The 25,743-nt window shown below is 35.1% G+C and overlaps 1 protein-coding gene across 1 annotated transcript in view; it reads left to right on the forward strand.

Annotated features, from left to right (window-relative positions):
* LOC127848988 (delta-like protein A) overlaps nt 1-25,743 on the forward strand; it is a 189,831-nt gene that overhangs the window by 30,307 nt on the left and 133,781 nt on the right. Inside the window, exons 3-4 of the mRNA XM_052381716.1 lie at nt 7,199-7,306; nt 22,697-22,810. Coding sequence (XP_052237676.1) covers nt 7,199-7,306; nt 22,697-22,810 — 222 coding nt within the window. The remainder of the gene's footprint in view (nt 1-7,198; nt 7,307-22,696; nt 22,811-25,743) is intronic.

A 25,743-nucleotide genomic window follows, 5' to 3' on the forward strand; every position in this document is an offset into this window, starting at 1 on the left:
TATTAGGCTTTCCTTACCATGCTGAGACAAACCTGACCAATTCCTTCAGAAGTCCTGCCATATCGCCCTTAAGTCCATCCAAAGTTGCTTGCGTTCAGCATCTTAGTAACTTTCCCCTATTACTTATACCACAATATTTAGCTACAACGACACGTTCGGAAATAGAATGTACACAGAGCACGTTGGTCGAAAAATGTCTCTGCTTTTAAGCCAATTTGCGAATTTCTACAACAACTCTTTCCCTAACTGGTGATTACATATTGATCAAAAACTAGAGTTAGGACAACATAATAATGAAACAACAAAACAAACATGCATCATCAGCTACCACATGAATGCCAATATGTTGTGTCTCTACATTATGAATCATTTGCTTTATCATGATGGCGTCAGGTTCTGCATGCGTTGTGTTAAAGTCAGTTCGACTGAATATGACAATTTATAAATTTCAGTATCAGAATTCTCTGAAACGACTTATTTGAGCGTAAGAGTGCACATGGTGTGCAGTTCTTTATTCGTATATACAACATTTTTAAATCAGATATATCAGATGTTGTGTGCTCTAAGTGACACCTAGTATTACATTCTGTGTTGGCACTAACATTTCACCTTTAAGTTAGTTCACCCTTGAGATATTTGATTTTCTAACTTACTTCGCCGTGTATCAGTGTCGCGTAATTACACATTGTTCGTGGAGAACACACAGTAACAAACAAAGTTCATTTCTGTTTTCATCGAGATTTATTTCTGTTTAATAATTTCTAACACAACGCTTCTAATGTTCATGAAGTACAATTTTACAGCGCGGCGGCCGACATGGCCACCACGTCAAATAGACGTGACAAATCTCTAACCGCAGACCTTTTTTATTAACTTAAACACTGCATTTTATCCCCAGGATAATTTACATAAAATCTACTTGTAATTTCCATTGGTCATCAAGGTCTGGGCTTATTACGGATTGGTTGACTTATTAGAACGTTCTAGAAGGAACAATCTATTCATGTATTTACTTGCTTGCCAAATGCACTAAAATCTAATCAATTTATATTGGTTTAGAGTAATCCCGTTACGTTCGTCAGTACTATAACTTTTGTACCCCAGACAATAGGTGACCTTTTCATCTGTGCTGTTTGTTGACCATGTGTGTTACTTACAATCTCGTTTCTATATGCTGACTCTGGACTCATTGTGTTCTTATTTGGATTTAATCTTAAATCAGGTCTGACTTTCCATTTTATTGATTCCAATTATACCCCACCTGAGTGTAAACATATTTGCGTTCTCACTTTAAATAAATCTTAAATCAGGTCTTAGTTTTGCAAATACCTCCCAAGGTGTATTATTAAATTCTCAAACTTCATCTTAACATTGCCTATACATATTATTGAAATATCCCCTTATTAATTTCCGTCATAAGAATAAACTCATTAGAATAAGCGATATGTTATAAGCTGTTACATGACACAACTTTCCCCTTATTTTAATTTTTTAAATATTTTATGATATTAAAAAAATTATTTATGATCTTAAAAAAATATTATTATTATTATTATTTTTATTTTACAAGCGTCTCTGCTGAAATAGATAACATAAGTTATTGTTACACAATATAAATGTCAATTGGTATGTAGCGGAGTACATCATCTGTTGGTCGTTGGCCTTCAATACGTCTGGTGTCGTCCATGTAGTGTTGAAGTCGTCACGTGGCGAATACGATGTTTATTTAATGTCATTGCCGCCGTCTTGAAGATAAGCCGATTGTAGGTTCGTCCGTGAAAATTGGAATGCGTTTGTTGATTCAGCTCTGCTTTCCTCTGTTTAACTTGCGTCGTCGATCGTCGTTTCCGTTGTATTCATCGTTGTTGTTGTTTTCGTTGTCGTTTGTTGATGGTCCCAGCGTCTTCATTTCTCTCGGGACATTAAGATCTTCTATTGGCCATAATGCTCACAAGGTTGCAACAGCCGAGGACCAACAGCTTCTCCGACCGACCATCATCGTCTTCATTCGGAAGCCGACGTCTTCAATCGACTGCATGTTACCATCTACAACCAGATGTCTCATCTCTTCACCTAGACGCCACATCGCCTCCAGCGAAGATGTCAAAAATGGACACTATTCGTATTGGATTTTCCAAACCAGTGACACATTCCACTTCATTGTGATTGACATTGACTATTTAAATATTCCGACGTTTTATTATTTCAGCAGAGACTGATATTTATCATAAAATATTAAAAAAATTAAAATAAGGGGAAAGTTGTGTCATGTAGCAGCTTATAACGTATCGTTTATTTTTATGAGTTTATTATTATGATGGAAATTTATAAGGGTATATTTCAGTTATATGTATATGAAAAGTTTAGATGAAGTTTGTGTGTAAAGTAACAGTTTATAACATATCGTTTATCGTTTATTCTTTTGAATTTATTCTTATGATGGAAATTAATAAGGATAATATGTATATTTTAATAATGTATATATGCAATGTTAAGATAAAGTTTGAGCATTTAATAATACATCTTGGGAGGTATTTGCAAAACTAAGACCTGATTTAAGATTTATTTCAAGTAAGAATGCAAATACGTTTACACTCAGGGTGGGGTATAATTGGAATCAATAAAATGGAAAGTCAGACCTGATTTAAGATTAAATCCAAATAAGAAAACAATGAGTCCAGAGTCAGCATGTAGATACGAGATTCTAAGTAACAGGCATGGTCAACAAACAGCAAAGATGAAAGGGTCACCTATTGTCTGGGATACAAAAGTTATGGCACTGACAAATACTCTATACAAATATAAATTGATTAGATTTTAGTGCATTTTGCAAGCAAGTAAACACATGAATAGATAGTTCCTTCTAGAACATTCTAATAAGTCAACCAATCCGTAATAAGCCCGGACCTTGGTGACCAATGGAAATTACAAGTAGATTTTATGTAAATTAACCTGGGGATAAAATGCAGTGTTTTAGTTAGTAGTAAAAGGACTCCGCGGTTAGATTTGAAAAGAACTTGGAGAGTTGTCACGTCTTCTTGACGTGGCGACCATGTTGGCTGCCGCGCTGTAAAATTGTATTTCATGAACAATAGCAAGCGTTGTGTTAGAAAAATAATCGATGAAAACAGAAATGAACTTTGGTTGTTACTGTGTGTTATCAACGAACAACGTGTAATTACGTGACATAGTACATTTAATGGTGCGCAGTGCCAGGATGAACCAGAAGTGCCACTTATTTCAACGACCAACAGGGAAAAAACCAACGCGACGTGGAAAACGGAGTACAAACAACACTATACGGAATCACAGGCCAACGGAACAAAAAACAACGCGACATGGAAAACGGTCAGGTTTTTCATAAATTATGGCAAACAGGGGTTTATTTCAAATTTTATCAAGTAAGAAAAACAAAGTAAAGGGCGTCATGACAACGAAATTTTTAAGAATTTTTTTAAAGAATTTTACGTAGTTAGGGGTTAAAGAAATAGTTAATCATGTAAGGAGAAATTATGCAAGTATCAAAATCAATACAGTTTTTCATTGATCAGTATTTTTTCTAAAATATCGGTAAATTGAGAATAAAATAAACGAATAAGAAAGTATTTGAAACTTATATGAAATTTTATGAGTTATTGAAATACTGAAATTAGAAGCGCACAAATAATTGAGGGTATTTTAAGATTTTTCTATATTTTTGTATTATTAGAATATATGGTTATGTACGGACACATTTCCTGTCAATTACTCTACAAAGTGAAGCACTGTACCTTTTATTAGCATTATGTACAAGTTACAAGTTACAAGATACAAGTTTATTGCTATGAATCATAAAAATTTTGATACCAATCTGATAGTACTGATTTAAGATTTATTTAAAGTGAGAACGCAAATATGTTTACACTCAGGTGGGGTATAATTGGAATCAATAAAATGGAAAGTCAGACCTGATTTAAGATTAAATCCAAATAAGAACACAATGAGTCCAGAGTCAGCATATAGAAACGAGATTGTAAGTAACACACATGGTCAACAAACAGCACAGATGAAAAGGTCACCTATTGTCTGGGGTACAAAAGTTATAGTACTGACGAACGTAACGGGATTACTCTAAACCAATATAAATTGATTAGATTTTAGTGCATTTGGCAAGCAAGTAAATACATGAATAGATTGTTCCTTCTAGAACGTTCTAATAAGTCAACCAATCCGTAATAAGCCCAGACCTTGATGACCAATGGAAATTACAAGTAGATTTTATGTAAATTATCCTGGGGATAAAATGCAGTGTTTAAGTTAATAAAAAAGGTCTGCGGTTAGAGATTTGTCACGTCTATTTGACGTGGTGGCCATGTCGGCCGCCGCGCTGTAAAATTGTACTTCATGAACATTAGAAGCGTTGTGTTAGAAATTATTAAACAGAAATAAATCTCGATGAAAACAGAAATGAACTTTGTTTGTTACTGTGTGTTCTCCACGAACAATGTGTAATTACGCGACACAGTACATTTTATGGTGCCGTGACCAGGATAATTTACATAAAATCTACTTGTAATTTCCATTGGTCATCAAGGTCTGGGCTTATTACGGATTGGTTGACTTATTAGAACGTTCTAGAAGGAACAATCTATTCATGTATTTACTTGCTTGCCAAATGCACTAAAATCTAATCAATTTATATTGGTTTAGAGTAATCCCGTTACGTTCGTCAGTACTATAACTTTTGTACCCCAGACAATAGGTGACCTTTTCATCTGTGCTGTTTGTTGACCATGTGTGTTACTTACAATCTCGTTTCTATATGCTGACTCTGGACTCATTGTGTTCTTATTTGGATTTAATCTTAAATCAGGTCTGACTTTCCATTTTATTGATTCCAATTATACCCCACCTGAGTGTAAACATATTTGCGTTCTCACTTTAAATAAATCTTAAATCAGGTCTTAGTTTTGCAAATACCTCCCAAGGTGTATTATTAAATTCTCAAACTTCATCTTAACATTGCCTATACATATTATTGAAATATCCCCTTATTAATTTCCGTCATAAGAATAAACTCATTAGAATAAGCGATATGTTATAAGCTGTTACATGACATCAGTCACACTAATTAGAAAACACATTCCCTCGTTTTTAAGACTTTAAACAGTTTCGCCTGTGAGTTCTCCTGTTTTCATAAAAATTGCAGTAGGTACTGGAGCCAAGTTTTGGAGTAGTATAATGGTGATTGCCAACTTCCCTAGAATAAGGGAAAGCAATGTAAAGCAATGACTATTTATTCAATTAGGTAACTGGTATAAACTTTGGTGTCTGAAACCCTAATGTTTTGTCTAGACACAACGTTGGTTTAATTATAAGATATTGTCCTAGACATTTTCCGGCAATCAGGTTTTAAAAAATGTCGTTTGGGGTTTGCTTGATCGACATAAGCAGACTTTGATGCTATTGTTCGGGTCGGAATGTTACAAAACTGGGTGAAACCTTGCTTTGGCTCAAACGGATCTGTACATAGTGTCAACTCTCTCCAATAACTCGCTTTATCCTAAGCATCTTCCCTAATCCTCCCCCTCTTGTATTCTCTGTGTTGCTTATTTATGTCTACACTACTGGTATCACTAATTTCGTTGAGATCTTTTTCCATCCTACTTCAAACATGTTAGCTCAAACTTCATACCATCAGAGTTTAAGGTGTAAGAATTGAACTTGTAATCCGATATAGCATTACAGTTGTTTCTTAATACATGAAGCTCCATATGGCGTCCCATACCCCTAGAACATGTCTCCTGAAATGCTCTACCTTTAACATTTTGTCTTACACTTTCACGTATAATCTCTATTATTAATCTATATAAAAGATGACGAACCGCGCGTTTGTTTAGTTTGTGTTGCAACAAACAAATATGGTCACATGAACTTAATTTAAACCATCGCACCTTTTTATTCTGCTCGAATATATATAATTATAAGGAAAACTGTCTTAATCAAACAATAAACCCACAATTTAGACGTACGACTGGCAAAAGCTAGTTTAGTAAGATTTATTATTATTAAATCATCACATTTTGGACTTTTACTTAGAGTGCATCCTAGCATATTTTCATGGAGATGGAAGAATATCTGAGAGAAATTAGTAGTAGCAGTTTAGTAGACATTTATTGGCAACCCAATAAATCGTGTAAGTATTCCTAATGTCCGTACATTCTGTAAATAGTTTTCCTAGTTAAGAAGTAAGGGACCGTTTACTCAACCAGCTCTTCAATCCCACTTTGATTTATCATTGTTCTCACTGACCCACTTCACTCATCAGAACTTGAACATTACTGATACGCAATATAATATCATGAAACTGCCCCGGAACACAAACACACATGCATGCGCGCTCGACACACCGATTGGATAAACCATCCTGTTTCTTGTTCAGAAGGATCACACGTGTGTTTAATAATTAACACAAATATCCACGATTTCAGTTTTTCAATTTCAGGTATGTAGGGTAATGAAATGGTACGGGAATATAAAATAATTGTTGATGGTGTATGTTTTCCACTGAATCTACATTTGTTAAAACACTTATCTGTTCGTAATAACATCACGCAATTGAAAGTATCTGAATTTCTCCGAACTTGATCGTATATACATTTGTATTAATTGGTAAAAGTTTAAGTTTTAACCGCCAATATGTAAACTATGAAAGTTGATCCTTTTTTATTTTAACTGTATTATTCATACACTATTCGCATATACGGAATTGTTAAACAAACGCAATATATTTCAATGACGTTAATATACATATGTATCGTAAAGATGTCGACGCATGTGCACAGAACCCTTGTAAGTACGGAGAGACATGCAAAAATCTTCATAACGAGTATTCATGCATTTGTTTACCCGGTTGGCAGGGGAAAAACTGCGGCGAAGGTAGGTATAAACATAAATAATCCAGTACACCGACCAGAATTATTGCATTCAACTGATTTGTCAGACATATGCATCAAAAACTTTGTGTATTCGGATGTGGATGTTAGAAATTTGTAAGCGATTACGCTTGCAGACCATGTGTCGTGTCTGGTTCAATTTAACGATAACAAAGTACGGGTATGCACATACTTTAAAGTGTAAAATTTCGGTTTATTCTGAACAAATAACGTAACCACGTCGATTTTTTTAAGATTGATTTTTTGTTGTTTTTACCGTTCAGACGAATGCGCTCCAGTTCCGTGTAAAAACGGCGCCACGTGCACTAATCTTCAGAACGCCTACACTTGTACATGCTCAGCGGGCTGGCAAGGCGACAACTGTGATCAGGGTATGACTATACAACACCAAAACATGAACATACTTGTTTAATTCCATTTTAGGTACTTTCCTTTGACAAGATGTAGCGCAGCTATTTCATACCCAGTTTTTATGTTAGTGGACTAATTTCTAATTAGTAGATAGTGTCATGGATAGTCAATAATCGAATTGTATTCACTTTTCACGAGTTGTCAAGTTAAAACATTCGTTTAATAATTTATTGTTATTTGTGAATAATTTAAATCAAGACAAACGCAAAGGCTACCTGTATGCGCAACGTCGTCTCTCTGTTTCTCATTTTCGTAACGTACAAGCCTTTAGACAAGTTTTGCTTATGTAGTATTTGCGCCCTTCGTCCAATAAGAAGAAAGTAAATTAAAGCGTTATTTCAGATATAAACGAATGCGCTCCTTTCCCGTGTAAGAACGGCGCGACGTGCACTAATCTTCAAAATGCGTACTCATGCACATGCTATCCGGGCTGGCAAGGCAACAACTGTGATCAGGGTATGGCTATAAATTGCTTGAACATAAACATACATGTTTCATTCCATGTCAGCGATTTTTCTATCACAATATATTACAAACCGTTTGTATACTCAGCCTGTAAACGAATGACCTAATTTATAATTATGGTATAGTCTCATCGCTAATCAATGGTTTTGCTAATGGTACTGACATAACATCTTAATATATTTGTTAAATAATAACCATCGTGTTTTTATTTAAAGTATATACATGCATTATGTTTTGTATTATGATGTCATTTTGATAATGTTATACAGATTTAAATGAATTACGGACTGCAAATTATATTTTTTTAATGAGGAATATGGCGTCAAAAATGGCTGCCGGAATCAGGATCAATCCTCGAAACTTACTGCATAAACCAGGATCTTATCCAAAGTTGGCTTTAGAATAATACATTTGTACAAATAATTCAACTTTAGTAGAACTAAAGCGTAAATAAGTGTCTGATTAAATAAATTTAATATAACACTTGCAAAGTATAGTATTACATGATCATATCGCCATGATCCTTAACATTCGATACAATTTATAGCTTTGTAAAAAACACATTGTACGAATATATGATGCATTTAAGATGAAATAATACCGATGTAAATGTCATGAAGCAAATTAGATATCAATTGAAATACCATACTACGTACTCTTTAACATTTGTTCATTAAGGTCAAGTAGTATTTGTACAAGTTTATCTTATGCTGTCAGCTTTTAAGCCTATGGTGATGTTTTTTTGTTAATATTTGTTCATTTAACATAGCTTGTCTTTCATGCTAACGTTTTCATAAACACACCTGTATGCGGACGAGATTCATATCTTCATAGCATGCTTTCGATGCTGGTTTGCTAGCGATTGCATAGTTGCTAGCAAAGTCCTACTTGCCTTCTATTGCTGTAAAAACGTTTTTTCTCGTAATAAACATTTGCTCTGTATCGATCTTCCCGTACCAAGCTGAGACAAACCTGGTCGATTTCTGTCATATCGCCTACTAGAATGTTAAGAGTTGCTTGCGTTCAGCGTCTTAGTATCTTTACTCTTACCGATACCACAATAACCAGCAATAGTGTTGCTTGCAGATGTAGCATGAGCATAGAGCAAGTCTGTCTCGAAAAGTCTACGCTTTAACCCCTTTTGCAAATTTAGATAACCGCTCTCTAACTAACTGGTGATTCCATGATGATGAATAACGAGACTTACAATTCTCGATGTGGTCAATTATATTTCCGTCTATTGACCAGTGAATGACATTCAGGAAAGCAGATCAATATATTACTAAACATGGAGTTTAATATTTAAAGTTGATTTCAGAAGTTTCTTTTTTAATAGTATCTTAAGCACCTGATTATGAGATTTCTATGTTTAAGTACGCATAGCAACCGATTCATGGATTAGTATATAGTCAACTTTCCTTGAACTATCCTGAAAGCCAATCACTCTTGAATAAATCAGATGTATGTCATATACTTTGGTGTCTGCTACCCTAATGTGCTTTCTAGACACAACGTGGGTTCCATCCGTATTAGATACATTACACATTTTCCGGCCAAAAGTTTTAGAATTGTGTCGTTTGGGTTTTTCCAATATCTATGGCTTGATCAACATTAACAGACGTATGTGCTTTTGTTCCAGTCAGATAGTTCACTAGAGCGGGTGGATGATTGCCTTGGATCAAACGGATCAATACATTATGTCAACCTTCTCCGAATACATGCTTAATCGTGAGCATCTGCACTAATCGTCCTCAGCATTACTTCTTTGTGTTGCTAATCAATTACCACATAACTGGCCCTACTAATATATACCAAATTTTCTTTCATCTTGCTGCAAATATGGGAACTCAAACTTCAAACCATGAGAGCTTCAGCTTTCAGTATTGCACCTCTTATCCTCTTCTCACCAAGGCGATACCTCATACACGTTGTTTTTATGAACATGTCGCTCACTATGGCATTCCATATTGCGTTTTTGAGTTTGTTTAGGACAAAAAGGAAGTAACACATGAGCTTATATGATGCAAAGTGCAGCATTTATTTACCGTCTCTTTCTGCTCGTAGATACACAATTGTAAGGAATACGGCCTTAAACAAACAATCAACCAACAAGTTAGACGTACGACTGGCAGAAGCTTTATTTTAAGATAAATGTTTAGATCATCAAATGTATGAAAATTATGTTCAGTAAATACCTTGCGCAAACATTCCTCTTGTCAGTAGTTCTAATGTCCATACTTTATTTGGATATGTCTTCCCATTTCGAGACTGTTACTTCAATAAGCTCTTCCGTCTCACTATAAGCCATGACCATTCCCACGGACTCCACACAACTCATCCTATATTGCACACTACCGAGCCCCGCCATACACACAAGCACACACACATGCATATACAATCGCAAAACCGCTTGAATGAACCATCCTGTTTCATGTCCAGCAGGATCACACTAGGGTTTTACAGTTGACACACATATCCACAATGTAGTTTTTAAAATCCAGGACTGTTGGGTAATGAAATGGTATGAAATATAAAATACTTTATGATATTGTTTGTTTAGCCATTGACCTTACATTTGCTTACTGAGCTGACTAAGCACTTGTCAAGAATAGTTTTATTTCAAAATTTCGGTCTTCGCAATACTGATTTTGTAAACTTTTATTTACTTAATTCGGAACATAATCAATTATTATAATGAATTTAATTGTGAAGTCCATGCTTACCCGATGCAAATCAAATCACAATGTAAATAATTTGAGCTTAAGTACTGTATGTACATGATGTTCGCACTTAGTGTAAAATCTGTTACGAAAAAAAGCGTATGTTAAATATAGCTAGCCCGGAACACAGACACACATGCATGCGCGCTCGCCTCACTGCTTGGATAAACCACCCTGGTTCTTGTACAGCAGGATCGCACGTGTGTTATACAATTAACACAAATATCCACAATTTCAGTTTTTCAATTCCATGTCTGTAGGGTAACGAAATGGTACGGGATATAAAATAATTTGTGATGTTGCATGTCGTCCACTGAATCTACATTTGCTAATAAAAGAATTATCAGTCCGTAATAACATCACTCGTTTGAAAGTATCTGATTTTCTCCGAAACTTAACTTGAACGTATATAAACTTGTATTAATTGGTAAAAGTCTAAGTTTTTACCGCCAATATTTAAACGATGAACATTGAACCTTTTTTTTATTACAACTTTAGTATTCATAAATTCTTCGCATATACTGAATTAATAAACTCACGCAATGTATCAATGACGTTAATATACATTTGTATCTTAAAGATGTCGACGAATGTGCATTGAACCCTTGTAAATACGGAGCGACATGCAAAAACCTTCAGAACGAGTATTCATGCATGTGTTCACCCGGTTGGCAGGGAAAAAATGTGATGAAGGTAGTTGTAAACATAAATATACCAGTACACCGACAAGAATTATTGCATTCAACTGATTTATCAGACTTATGCATCAACAAAGCTGCAAGAATGACAGGTCAAAAACATTGTGTATTCGGATGTGAAATCTGCGTTAGAAATTTTAAAGCGATTACGCGTGCAGACCGTTTGTCGTTTCTGCTTAAATTTAACGATAACAAGGCAAAGGTATGCACATATGTTAATGTGTGTAAATTCGGTTTGTTCTGAATACATTTTTTAACCACGTTGATTATTTATTTTAGATTGATTTTTGTTGTTTTTCTCGTTCAGATATCAACGAATGTGCTCCTGTCCCGTGTAAAAACGGCGCCACGTGCACTAATCTTCAGAACGCCTACACTTGTACATGCTCAACGGGCTGGCAAGGCGACAACTGTAATCAGGGTATGACTATACATCACTAAAATATTAGCATACTTGTTTTATTCCATTTTAGCTATTTTCCTCTGACAAGATGTAGCACATCTATCTCATACCCAGTCTTTAAATTAGTTGCATATTTTCTTATTATTTGATAGTGTCATGCCTGATCAATAATCGAATTGTATTCACTTTTCACTAGTTAATATATTCGTTTAATAAGAGTTATCGTGTATTTGTGAATATCGTAAATCAGACAAATGCACAGGCTACCTGTATGCGCAACGTCATCTCTCTGTTTCTCATTTTCGTAACGTACAAAGCCTTTAGACAATATTTGCTTATGTAATAGTTTTGCTCTTCGTTCAATAAGAAGAAAGTAAATGAAAGCATTATTTCAGATATAAACGAATGCTCACCTATCCCGTGTAAAAACGGCGCGACGTGCACTAATCTTCAAAATGCGTACTCATGCACATGCTCACCGGGCTGGCAAGGCAACAACTGTGATCAGGGTATGGCTATAAATTGCTTGAACATAAACATACATGTTTTATTCCATTTTAAGCGATTTTTTAACACAATATATTGCAAACCTTGTGTATACTCAGGCTGTAAACGATTGTTTGTATAAGTAATGTATATTGTCATCGCTAATCAATGGCTTTGCTAATGGTACTGACATTTCACTACTTAATATATGTGTTACATAATTGCCGTCTGTTTTTTTAAATTGTGTCGTTTGTGTTTTTCAAATATCTATGGCTTGATCAACATTAACAGACGTCAGTGCATTTGTTCCAGTCGGAAAGTTCACTAGAGCTGGTGGTTGATTGCCTTGACTAAAACGGATCAATACAGTATATCAACTTTCTCCGACTACCTGCTGCATTGTGGGCATCTGCACTAATCGTCCTCCGCATTTTTTTGTGGTGCTTATCATTACCACATAACTGGCACTACTAATATATCAGAATATATCCCAGATCTTCTTTCATCTAGCTGCAAATATGGAAGCTCAAACTTCAAACCATGAGAGTTTCAGCTTTCAGTGTTGCACCTCTTATCCTCTTCTCACCAATGCGATACCTCACACAAGTTGTTTTTATGAACACGTCACTCAATATGACATTCCATATTGCGTTTTTGAGTTCATGTAGGACAAAAAGGAAGTAACACATAAGCTCAAATGATGCCAATTGCAGCTGTCAATCATCTCGTCTTTTTGCTCGTAGATACACATACGGCCTTAAAAAACAATCAACCCACAATTAAGACGTAAAACTGAGAGAAGCCTGATTCTAATACAAATTTTTAGATCATCAAATGTATGAATATTTTGTTCAGTAAATATCTTGCGCAAAAATTCCTCTTGATAGTAGTTCTAATGTCCGTACATTATTTGGATATGTCTTCCCATTTCGAACCTGTTGCCTAAATTAGCTCTTCCGTCTCACAGTTAGCCATGATCATTCCCACGGACTCCACACAACTCGTCCTATATTGCACACAACCGAGCCACGTCATATCACAAACATACACACACAAACACATGCATGCACACTCGCAAAACCGCTTGAATTAACTATCCTGTTTCCTGTACATGAGGATCACACTAGGGTTTTACAATTGTCACACATATCCACAATTTAGTTTTACAAATCCATGACTGTTTGGTAATGAAATGGTATGGGAATAAAAAATAATATATGATTTTGTTGTTTTTTTTCCCATAGACTCTTCATTTGCTGACTGAGCTGAATAAAAACTCGTCCGTATTAATTTTGATTCAAATTTTCGGTATACACAATACTGGTCTTGTACACTGGTATTTACTAAATTCGGAACATAATCAATGATTATAATGAATTTATTTGTGTAATCCATGCTTACCCGATGCAAATCAAATCCCAATTTAAATCATCTGAGCTTAACGAATGTATGTTTATGATGTTCGCACCTATTATTAAGAACAAAAGCCTAAAATAAGTGTCTGAATAAATGAATTTAATACAACACTTGCAAAGTATAGTATTACATGATCATATCGCCATGATCCTTACCATTTGATACAATTTAGAGCTGTAAAAGCACATTCTGCGAATATATGATGTATTTAAGATGAAATAATACCGATGTAAATGTCATGAAGCAAATTAAATATCAATTGAAATACCATACTACGTACTCTTTAACATTTGTTCATTAAGGTCATGTAGTATTTGTACAAGTTTATCTTATGCTTTCAGCTTTTAAGCCTATGGTGATGTTCTTTTGTTAATATTTGTTCATTTAACATATTTTGTCGTTCATGCTAACGTTTTCATAAACACACCTGTATGCGGGCGAGATTCATATTTTCATAGCATGCTTTCGATGCTGGTTTGCTAGCGATTGCATAGTTGCTAGCAATGTCCTACTTGCCTTCTATTGCTGTTAAAACGTTTTTTCTCGTAATAAATATTTGCTCTGTATCAATCTTTCCGTACCAAGCTGAGACAAACCTGGTCGATATCTGTCTTACGCCTACTAAAATGTTAAGAGTTGCTTGCGTTCAGCGTCTTAGTATCTTTACTCTTACCGATACCACAATAACCAGCAATAGTGTTGCTTGCAGATGTAGCATGAGCAGAGAGCAAGTTTGTCTCGAAAAGTCTACGCTTTAACCCCTTTTGCGAACTTCGATAACCGCTCTCTCACTTACTGGTGATTCTATGATGATGAATAACGAGACTTAAAATTCTCGATGTGGTCAATTATATTTCCGTCTGTTGACCAGTGAATGACATTCAGGAAAGCAGATCAATATATTACTGAACATGGGGTTTAATATTTAAAGTTGATTTCAGATATGTCTTCTTTTAATAGTCTCTTTAGCACCTTATTATGAGATTTCTATGTTTCAGTACGCATAGCAACCGATTCATGGATTAGTATACAGTTAATGTCAACTTTCTTTGCACTATCCTGAAAGCCAATCACTCTTGAATAAATCAGATGTATGTCATATACTTTGGTGTCTGCTACCCTAATATGGTTTCTAGACGCAACGTGGGTTCCATCTTTATTAGATACATTTCACATTTTCCGGCCAAACGTTTTAGAATTGTGTCGTTTGGGTTTTCCAATATCTATGGCTTGATCAACATTAACAGACGTATGTGCTTTTGTTCCAGTCAGATAGTTAACAAGAGCCGATGGATGATTGCCTTGGATCAAACGGATCAATACATTATGTCAACTTTCTCCGAATACATGGTTAATCGTGAGCATCTGCACTTATCGTTTTCCGCATAACTTCTTTGGGTCGCTAATCAATTACCATATAACTGGCACTACTTATATATCCCAAAAAAAATTTCATCTTGCTGCAAAAATGGGAACTCAAACTTCAAACCATGAGAGTTTCAGCTTTCAGTATTGCACCTCTTATTCTCTTCTCACCAAGGCGATACCTCATACAAGTTGTTTTTATGAACATGTCGCTCACTATGGCATTCCATATTGCGTTTTTGAGTTTGTTTAGGACAAAAAGGAAGTAACACATGAGCTTAAATGGTGACAAGTGCAGCATTTAATCACCTTCTCTTTCTGCTCGTGGATATACAATTGTAAGGAATACGGCCTTTAACAAACAATCAACCAACAATTTAGACGTACGACTGGCAGAAGCTTGATTTAAAGATAAATGTTTAGATCATCAAATGTATGAAAAGTATGTCCAGTAAATACCTTGCGCAAACATTCCTCTTGTCAGCAGTTCTATTGTCCATACTTTATTTGGATATGTCTTCCCATTTCGAGACTATTACCTCAATAAGCTCTTCCGTCTCACTATAAGCTATGATTATTCCCACGGACTCCAAACAACTCATCCTATATTGCACACTACCGAGCCCCGCCATACACACAAGCACACACACATGCATGCTCACTCGCAAAACCGCTTGAATGAACCATCCTGTTTCATGTACAGCAGGATCACACTTGGGTTTTACAATTGACACACATTTCCACAATTTAGTTTTTAAAATCCAGGACTGTTGGGTAATGAAATGGTATGAAATATAAAATACTTTATGATATTGTTTGTTTAGCCATTGACCTTACATTTGCTTACTGAGCTGACTAAGCACTTGTCAAGAATAGTCTTATTTCAAAATTTCGGTCTTCGCAATACTGATTTTGTAAACTTTTATTTACTTAATTCGGAACATAATCAATTATTATAATGAATTTAATTGTGAAGTCCATGCTTACCCGATGCAAATCAAATCACAATGTAAATAATTTGAGCTTAAGTACTGTATGTACATGATGTTCGCACCTAGTGTAAAATCTGTTACGAAAAAAAGCGTATATTAAATATAGCTAGCCCGGAACACAGACACACATGCATGCGCGCTCGCCTCACTGCTTGGATAAACCACCCTGGTTCTTGTACAGCAGGATCGCACGTGTGTTATACAATTAACACACATATCCACAATTTCAGTTTTTCAATTCCATGTCTGTAGGGTAACGAAATGGTACGGGATATAAAATAATTTGTGATGTGGCATGTCGTCCACTGAATCTACATTTGCTAATAAGAAAATTATCAGTCCGTAATAACATCACTCGTTTGAAAGTATCGTATTTTCTCCGAAACTTAACTTGAACGTATATAAACTTGTATTAATTGGTAAAAGTCTAAGTTTTTACCGCCAATATTTAAACGATGAACATTGAACCTTTTTTTAATTACAACTTTAGTATTCATAAATTCTTCGCATATACTGAATTAATAAACTCACGCAATATATCAATGACGTTAATATACATTTGTATCTTAAAGATGTCGACGAATGTGCATTGAACCCTTGTAAATACGGAGCGACATGCAAAAATCTTCAGAACGAGTATTCATGCATGTGTTCACCCGGTTGGCAGGGAAAAAACTGTGATGAAGGTAGTTGTAAACATAAATATACCAGTACACCGACTAGAATTATTGCATTCAACTGATTTATCAGACTTATGCATCAACAAAGCTGCAAGAATGACAGGTCAAAAACATTGTGTATTCGGATGTGAAATCTGCGTTAGAAATTTTAAAGCGATTACGCGTGCAGACCGTTTGTCGTTTCTGCTTAAATTTAACGATAACAAGGCAAAGGTATGCACATATGTTAATGTGTGTAAATTCGGTTTGTTCTGAATACATTATTTAACCACGTTGATTATTTATTTTAGATTGATTTGTGTTGTTTTTCTCGTTCAGATATCAACGAATGTGCTCCTGTCCCGTGTAAAAACGGCGCCACGTGCACTAATCTTCAGAACGCCTACACTTGTACATGCTCAACGGGCTGGCAAGGCGACAACTGTAATCAGGGTATGACTATACATCACTAAAATATTAGCATACTTGTTTTATTCCATTTTAGCTATTTTCCTCTGACAAGATGTAGCACATCTATCTAATAACCAGTCTTTAAATTAGTTGCATATTTTCTTATTATTTGATAGTGTCATGCCTGATCAATAATCGAATTGTATTCACTTTTCACTAGTTAATATATTCGTTTAATAAGAGTTATCGTGTATTTGTGAATATTGTAAATCAGACAAATGCACAGGCTACCTGTATGTGCAACGTCATCTCTCTGTTTCTCATTTTCGTAACGTACAAAGCCTTTAGACAAGATTTGCTTATGTAATAGTTTTGCTCTTCGTTCAATAAGAAGAAAGTAAATGAAAGCGTTATTTCAGATATAAACGAATGCTCACCTATCCCGTGTAAAAACGGCGCGACGTGCACTAATCTTCAAAATGCGTACTCATGCACATGCTCACCGGGCTGGCAAGGCAACAACTGTGATCAGGGTATGGCTATAAATTGCTTGAACATAAACATACATGTTTTATTCCATTTTAAGCGATTTTTTAACACAATATATTACAAACCTTGTGTATACTCAGGCTGTAAACGATTGTTTTTATAAGTAATGTATATTGTCATCGCTAATCAATGGCTTTGCTAATGGTACTGACATTTCACTACTTAATATATGTGTTACATAATTGCCGTCTGGTTTTTTTAAATTGTGTCGTTTGGGTTTTTCAAATATCTATGGCTTGATCAACATTAACAGACGTCAGTGCATTTTTTCCAGTCGGAAAGTTCACTAGAGCGGGTGGTTGATTGCCTTGAATAAAACGGATCAATACAGTATATCAACTTTCTCCGACTACCTGCTGCATTGTGGGCATCTGCACTAATCGTCCTCCGCATTTTTTTGTGGTGCTTATCATTACCACATAACTGGCACTACTAATATATCAGAATATATCCCAGATCTTCTTTCATCTAGCTGCAAATATGGAAGCTCAAACTTCAAACCATGAGAGTTTCAGCTTTCAGTGTTGCACCTCTTATCCTCTTCTCACCAATGCGATACCTCACACAAGTTGTTTTTATGAACACGTCACTCAATATGACATTCCATATTGCGTTTTTGAGTTCATGTAGGACAAAAAGGAAGTAACACATTAGCCTAAATGATGCCAATTGCAGCTGTCTATCATCTCGTCTTTTTGCTCGTAGATACACATACGGCCTTAAAAAACAATCAACCCACAATTAACACGTTAAACTGAGAGAAGCCTGATTCTAATACAAATTTTTAGATCATCAAATGTATGAATATTTTGTTCAGTAAATATCTTGCGCAAAAATTCCTCTTGATAGTAGTTCTAATGTCCATACATTATTTGGATATGTCTTCCCATTTCGAGACTGTTGCCTAAATTAGCTCTTCCGTCTCACAGTTAGCCATGATCATTCCCACGGACTCCACACAACTCGTCCTATATTGCACACAACCGAGCCACGTCATATCACAAACATACACACACACAAACACATGCATGCACACTCGCAAAACCGCTTGAATTAACTTTCCTGTTTCCTGTACATGAGGATCACACTAGGGTTTTACAATTGTCACACATATCCACAATTTAGTTTTACAAATCCATGACTGTTTGGTAATGAAATGGTATGGGAATAAAAAATAATATATGATTTTGTTGTTTTTTTCCCATATACTCTTCATTTGCTGACTGAGCTGAATAAAAACTCGTCCGTATTAATTTTGATTCAAATTTTCGGTATACACAATACTGGTCTTGTACACTGGTATTTACTAAATTCGGAACATAATCAATGATTATAATGAATTTATTTGTGTAATCCATGCTTACCCGATGCAAATCAAATCCCAATTTAAATCATGTGAGCTTAACGAATGTATGTTTATGATGTTCGCACCTATTATTAAGAACAAAAGCCTAAAATAAGTGTCTGAATAAATGAATTTAATACAACACTTGCAAAGTATAGTATTACATGATCATATCGCCATGATCCTTACCATTTGATACAATTTAGAGCTGTAAAAGCACATTCTGCGAATATATGATGTATTTAAGATGAAATAATACCGATGTAAATGTCATGAAGCAAATTAAATATCAATTGAAATACCATACTACGTACTCTTTAACATTTGTTCATATTTGTACAAGTTTATCTTATGCTTTCAGCTTTTAAGCCTATGGTGATGTTCTTTTGTTAATATTTGTTCATTTAACATATTTTGTCGTTCATGCTAACGTTTTCATAAACACACCTGTATGCGGGCGAGATTCATATTTTCATAGCATGCTTTCGATGCTGGTTTGCTAGCGATTGCATAGTTGCTAGCAAAGTCCTACTTGCCTTCTATTGCTGTTAAAACGTTTTTTCTCGTAATAAATATTTGCTCTGTATCAATCTTTCCGTACCAAGCTGAGACAAACCTGGTCGATATCTGTCTTACGCCTACTAAAATGTTAAGAGTTGCTTGCGTTCAGCGTCTTAGTATCTTTACTCTTACCGATACCACAATAACCAGCAATAGTGTTGCTTGCAGATGTAGCATGAGCAGAGAGCAAGTCTGTCTCGAAAAGTCTACGCTTTAACCCCTTTTGCGAACTTCGATAACCGCTCTCTCACTAACTGGTGATTCTATGATGATGAATAACGAGACTTAAAATTCTCGATGTGGTCAATTATATTTCCGTCTGTTGACCAGTGAATGACATTCAGGAAAGCAGATCAATATATTACTGAACATGGGGTTTAATATTTAAAGTTGATTTCAGATATGTCTTCTTTTAATAGTCTCTTTAGCACCTTATTATGAGATTTCTATGTTTCAGTACGCATAGCAACCGATTCATGGATTAGTATACAGTTAATGTCAACTTTCTTTGCACTATCCTGAAAGCCAATCACTCTTGAATAAATCAGATGTATGTCATATACTTTGGTGTCTGCTACCCTAATATGGTTTCTAGACGCAACGTGGGTTCCATCTTTATTAGATACATTTCACATTTTCCGGCCAAACGTTTTAGAATTGTGTCGTTTGGGTTTTCCAATATCTATGGCTTGATCAACATTAACAGACGTATGTGCTTTTGTTCCAGTCAGATAGTTAACAAGAGCCGATGGATGATTGCCTTGGATCAAACGGATCAATACATTATGTCAACTTTCTCCGAATACATGCTTAATCGTGAGCATCTGCACTAATCGTTTTCCGCATAACTTCTTTGGGTCGCTAATCAATTACCATATAACTGGCACTACTAATATATCCGAAAAAAATTTTCATCTTGCTGCAAAAATGGGAACTCAAACTTCAAACCATGAGAGTTTTAGCTTTCAGTATTGCACCTCTTATTCTCTTCTCACCAAGGCGATACCTCATACAAGTTGTTTTTATGAACATGTCGCTCACTATGGCATTCCATATTGCGTTTTTGAGTTTGTTTAGGACAAAAAGGAAGTAACACATGAGCTTAAATGATGCCAAGTGCAGCATTTAATCACCTTCTCTTTCTGCTCGTAGATATACAATTGTAAGGAATACTGCCTTAAACAAACAATCAACCAACAATTTAGACGTACGACTGGCAGAAGCTTGATTTAAAGATGAATGTTTAGATCATCAAATGTATGAAAAGTATGTCCAGTAAATACCTTGCGCAAACATTCCTCTTGTCAGCAGTTCTATTGTCCATACTTTATTTGGATATGTCTTCCCATTTCGAGACTATTACCTCAATAAGCTCTTCCGTCTCACTATAAGCCATGCTTATTCCCACGGACTCCACACAACTCATCCTATATTGCACACTACCGAGCCCCGCCATACACACAAGCACACACACATGCATGCTCACTCGCAAAACCGCTTGAATGAACCATCCTGTTTCATGTACAGCAGGATCACACTTGGGTTTTACAATTGACACACATTTCCACAATTTAGTTTTTAAAATCCAGGACTGTTGGGTAATGAAATGGTATGAAATATAAAATACTTTATGATATTGTTTGTTTAACCATTGACCTTACATTTGCTTACTGAGCTGACTAAGCAGTTGTCAATAATAGTTTTGTTTCAAATTTTCGTTCTACACAATACTGATTTTGTAAACTTTTATTTACTTAATTCGGAACATAATCAATTATTATAATGAATTTAATTGTGAAGTCCATGCTTACCCGATGCAAATCAAATCACAATATAAATCATTTGAGCTTAAGGACTGTATGTACATGATGTTCGCACCTAGTGTAAAATCTGTTATGAAAAAAAGCGTATGTTAAATAAAGCTAGCCCGGAACACAAACACACATGCATGCGCGCTCGCCTCACTGCTTGGATAAACCATCCTGGTTCGTGTTCAGCAGGATCGCACGTGTGTTATACAATTAACACAAATATCCACAATTTCAGTTCCATGTCTGTAGGGTAACGAAATGGTACGGGATATAAAATAATTTGTGATGTGGCATGTCGTCCACTGAATCTACATTTGCTAATAAGAAAATTATCAGTCCGTAATAACATCACTCGTTTGAAATTATCGTATTTTCTCCGAAACTTAACTTGAACGTATACAAACTTGTATTAGTTGGTAAAAGTCTAAGTTTTTACCGCCAATATTTAAACGATGACCATTGAACATTTTTTATTTAAACTTTAGTATTCATAAATTCTTCGCAAATACTGAATTAATAAACACACGCAATATCAATGACGTTAATATACATTTGTATCTTAAAGATTTCGACGAATGTGCATTGGACCCTTGTAAGTACGGAGCGACATGCAACAATCTTCAGAACGAGTATTCATGCATGTGTTCACCCGGTTGGCAGGGAAAAAACTGTGATAAAGGTAGGTGTAAACATAAATATACTAGTTCACCGACCAGAATTATTGTATTCAACTGATTTATCAGACTTATGCATCAACAAAGCTGCAAGAATGACAGGTCAAAAACTTTGTGTATTCGAATTAGAAATTTTTAAGCGATTACGCGTGCAGACCGTTTATCGTTTCTGCTTAAACTTAACGATAACAAGGCAAAGGTATGCACATATGTTAATGTGTGTATATTCGGTTTGTTCTGAATACATTATTTAACCACGTTGATTATTTTTTTAGATTGATTCTTGTTTTTTTTATCGTTCAGATATCAACGAATGCGCCCCTGCCCCGTGTAAAAACGGCGCCACGTGCATTAATCTTCAGAACGCCTACACTTGTACATGCTCAACGGGCTGGCATGGCGACAACTGTAATCAGGGTATGACTATACATCACTAAAATATGAGCATACTTATTTTATTCCATTTAAGCTATTTTCCTCTGAAAAGATGTAGCACAGCTTTTTCATACCCTGTCTTTAAATTAGTTGCATATTTTCTTATTATTTGATAGTGTCGTTTCTGATCAAAAATCGAATTATATTCACTTTTCACAAGTTAATATATTCGTTTAATAAGTGTTATCGTGTATTTGTGAATATTGTAAATCAAGACAAATTCACAGGCTACCTGTATGCGCAACGTCGTCTCTCTGTTTCTCATTTTCGAAACGTACAAAGCCTTAAGACAAGTTTTGCTTATGTAATTTTTTTGCTCTTCGTTCAATAAGAAGAAAGTAAATGAAAGCGTTATTTCAGATATAAACGAATGCGCACCTTTCCCGTGTAAAAACGGCGCGACGTGCACTAATCTTCAAAATGCGTACTCATGCACATGCTCACCGGGCTGGCAAGGCAACAACTGTGATCAGGGTATGGCTATAAATGTCTTGAACATAAACATACATGTTTCATTTAATTTCAGCGATTTTTCTATCACAATATATTACAAACCTTTTGTATACTCAGGCTGTAAACGATTGATTTTTTAATTACCGTATATTGTCATCGCTAATCAATGGTTTTGCTAATGGTACTGACATTTTACAACTTAATAATATTTGTTACATAATTGCCGTCTTGTTTTTTTAAATTGTGTCGTTTGGGTTTTTCCAGTATATATGGCTTGATCAACATTAACAGACGTTAGTGCTCTTGTTCCAGTCGGAAAGTTCACTAGAGCGGGTGGTTGATTGCCTTGATAAAACTGATCAATACAGTATATTAACTTTCTCCGACTACTTGCTGCATTGTGAGCATCTGCACTAATCGTCCTCCGCATTTTTTTGTGGTGCTAATCATTACCACATAACTGGCACTACTAATATATCCCAGATCTTCTTTCATCTAGCTGCAAATATGGAAGCTCAAACTTCAAACCATGAGAGTTTCAGCTTTCAGTGTTGCACCTCTTATCCTCTTCTTACCAATGCGATACCTCATACAAGTAGTTTTTATGAACATGCCACTCAATATGGCATTCCATATTGCATTTTTGAGTTCATGTAGGACAAAAAGGAAGTAACACATAAGTTTGAATGATGCCAAGTGCAGCAGTCAATCATCTTCTCTTTCTGCTCGTAGATACACATACGGCCTTAAAAAAAACAATCAAGCCACAATTTAGACGTAAAACTGACAGAAGCCTGATTTTAAGACAAATTTTTAGATCATCGAATGTATAAAAATTTTGTTCAGTAAATATCTTGCGCAAAAATTCGTATCCGTACATTATTTGGATATGTCTACTCATGTCGAGACTGTTGCCTAAATTAGCTCTTCCGTCTCACTATTAGCCATGATCATTCTCACGGACTCCACACAACTCGTCCTATATTGCACACTTCCGAGCCACGCCATACACACAAACATACAAAAACACAAACACATGCATGCGCACTCGCAATACCACTTGAATTAAATATCCTGTTTCCTGTACATGAGGATCACACTTGGGTTTTACAATTGTCACACATATCCACAATTTAGTTTTACAAATCCATGACTGTTGTGTAATGAAATGGTATGGGAATAAAAAATACTATATGATTTTGTTTTTTTTTCCCATAGACTCTTCATTTGCTGACTGAGCTGAATAAAAACTCGTCCGTATTACTTTTGATTCAAATTTTCGGTATACACAATACTGGTCTTGTAAACTGGAATTTACTAAATTCGGAACATAATCAATGATTATAATGAATGTTTGTGTGTAGTCCATGCTTACCCGATGCAAATCAAATCACAATTTAAATCATGTGAGCTTAACGAATGTATGTTTTTGATGTTCGCACCTAATATAAAATATTTTATGACAAACAAGCGTATATTAAATAAAGATTCTTATTTTCGTTTTCTTTAATCTCTTCATGTATTGGAAAAATAATACATTTAAGAGATTTTGTGGATAATCGATAATGTTCCTTACAAAATGCCAGCAAGGCCGTTGTTCCAGTTTTTATAGCAAGAAATTTCAATCCATGGATTTTGATGGAATTTTAACTGCATCCATGTGCATAAGCGACCATATTGGTAGACATTTTGATTAGAAACTGAAATTTGATTTTGATCAATTCACACCCAAACTAAAAAGCATCATAATATCATTATATTTCAGGTTGAAACAAATGTTAAATAATGGCTGAAGGAATGATTATATAACCATATATGTCAATATATTAAAACAGCGTCCGTCTTTGACGCCATTTTTCATATTTCAGGATCATCCATGAAACAAGAACGGTATCAGTTAGATTATTTTTTGGGATATGTTTTCAACCAAAAATCCATTACTATGAACCCTTAGTCCAGGTTTATGTCGTATTCTGCTTGATATAAAGGACTGCTTTTGCTTGCATTGCCGGAGGTTCATTGGGTTGTGATCCGTGTTTTAAAGAAATATGTTTGTATTTATGTGAACATTGCATAAAACTTGAAACAAAGGTCATTAAATGCGGTCAAATCAAATAACATTTTAAAAAATAGATTTTTTTATTTACTTAATGTTTATTACCAAATACAGCTTTTGTGCAGTATTGTCAATGGATTTTATGTTTAAAATGATGTCTGAGCAGAGTGCTTGAAGTAGCCAAGGAAGAACGCCAAGGAGTGCAGAATTGTGCGCCTGCACTTTCAGTTTGGCTAGGAAGCCTCCATAAATTATAATTCAAACTCCTCAAACAATTATTATTTAAAACAATGTGCTCAACGTGAGTTGAGTGATCACCTTTTGTGCACCCTGCATTATCCGTCGTTTGTTATCAACACTGACATTGTGAACACTCTGATGCCAGATTTATTGCTTAGTATTCGTGAAACTATGCGTACTCATTAAAATATATATTATACCTTTTTCCCAATAATATATCGGCCACGAAAACGTGACGGAAACGTTATCACTTTGTTGTCAAAAATGGTGACTGTGAGAAATAAAAGAAACTTGCTTAAACCATTGAATGTTATGATTTCTAGCAAAACGGTACCGTTCTATTGACAAACATTGTTTCCTGATCATGTGACCGACCGATTATTCGTATGAAGTTTACGCCAGCCTACATAGTAATGTGTCGATGCAGTATCAAGTCTTTTTATTTGTTATGTCGCGTTTTACAATGGATTTGTTTAATGTTAGAAATAGGTACCAAGACTAAACGTTCACGTTCTCTTTCCTTATATAAATACAAATACATACAATAAGGACATTTTCCATTGTTATAATTTTTTTAATATACATCAGAACAGATAAAATTGTTCGCAATTATTTAGTATATGTAAACAAAACTTAATGTGGTAAAATGCTGTTTAAC

Source organism: Dreissena polymorpha, chromosome 10 (genome assembly GCF_020536995.1).
Source record: "Dreissena polymorpha isolate Duluth1 chromosome 10, UMN_Dpol_1.0, whole genome shotgun sequence".
Lineage (NCBI taxonomy): Eukaryota > Metazoa > Mollusca > Bivalvia > Myida > Dreissenidae > Dreissena > Dreissena polymorpha.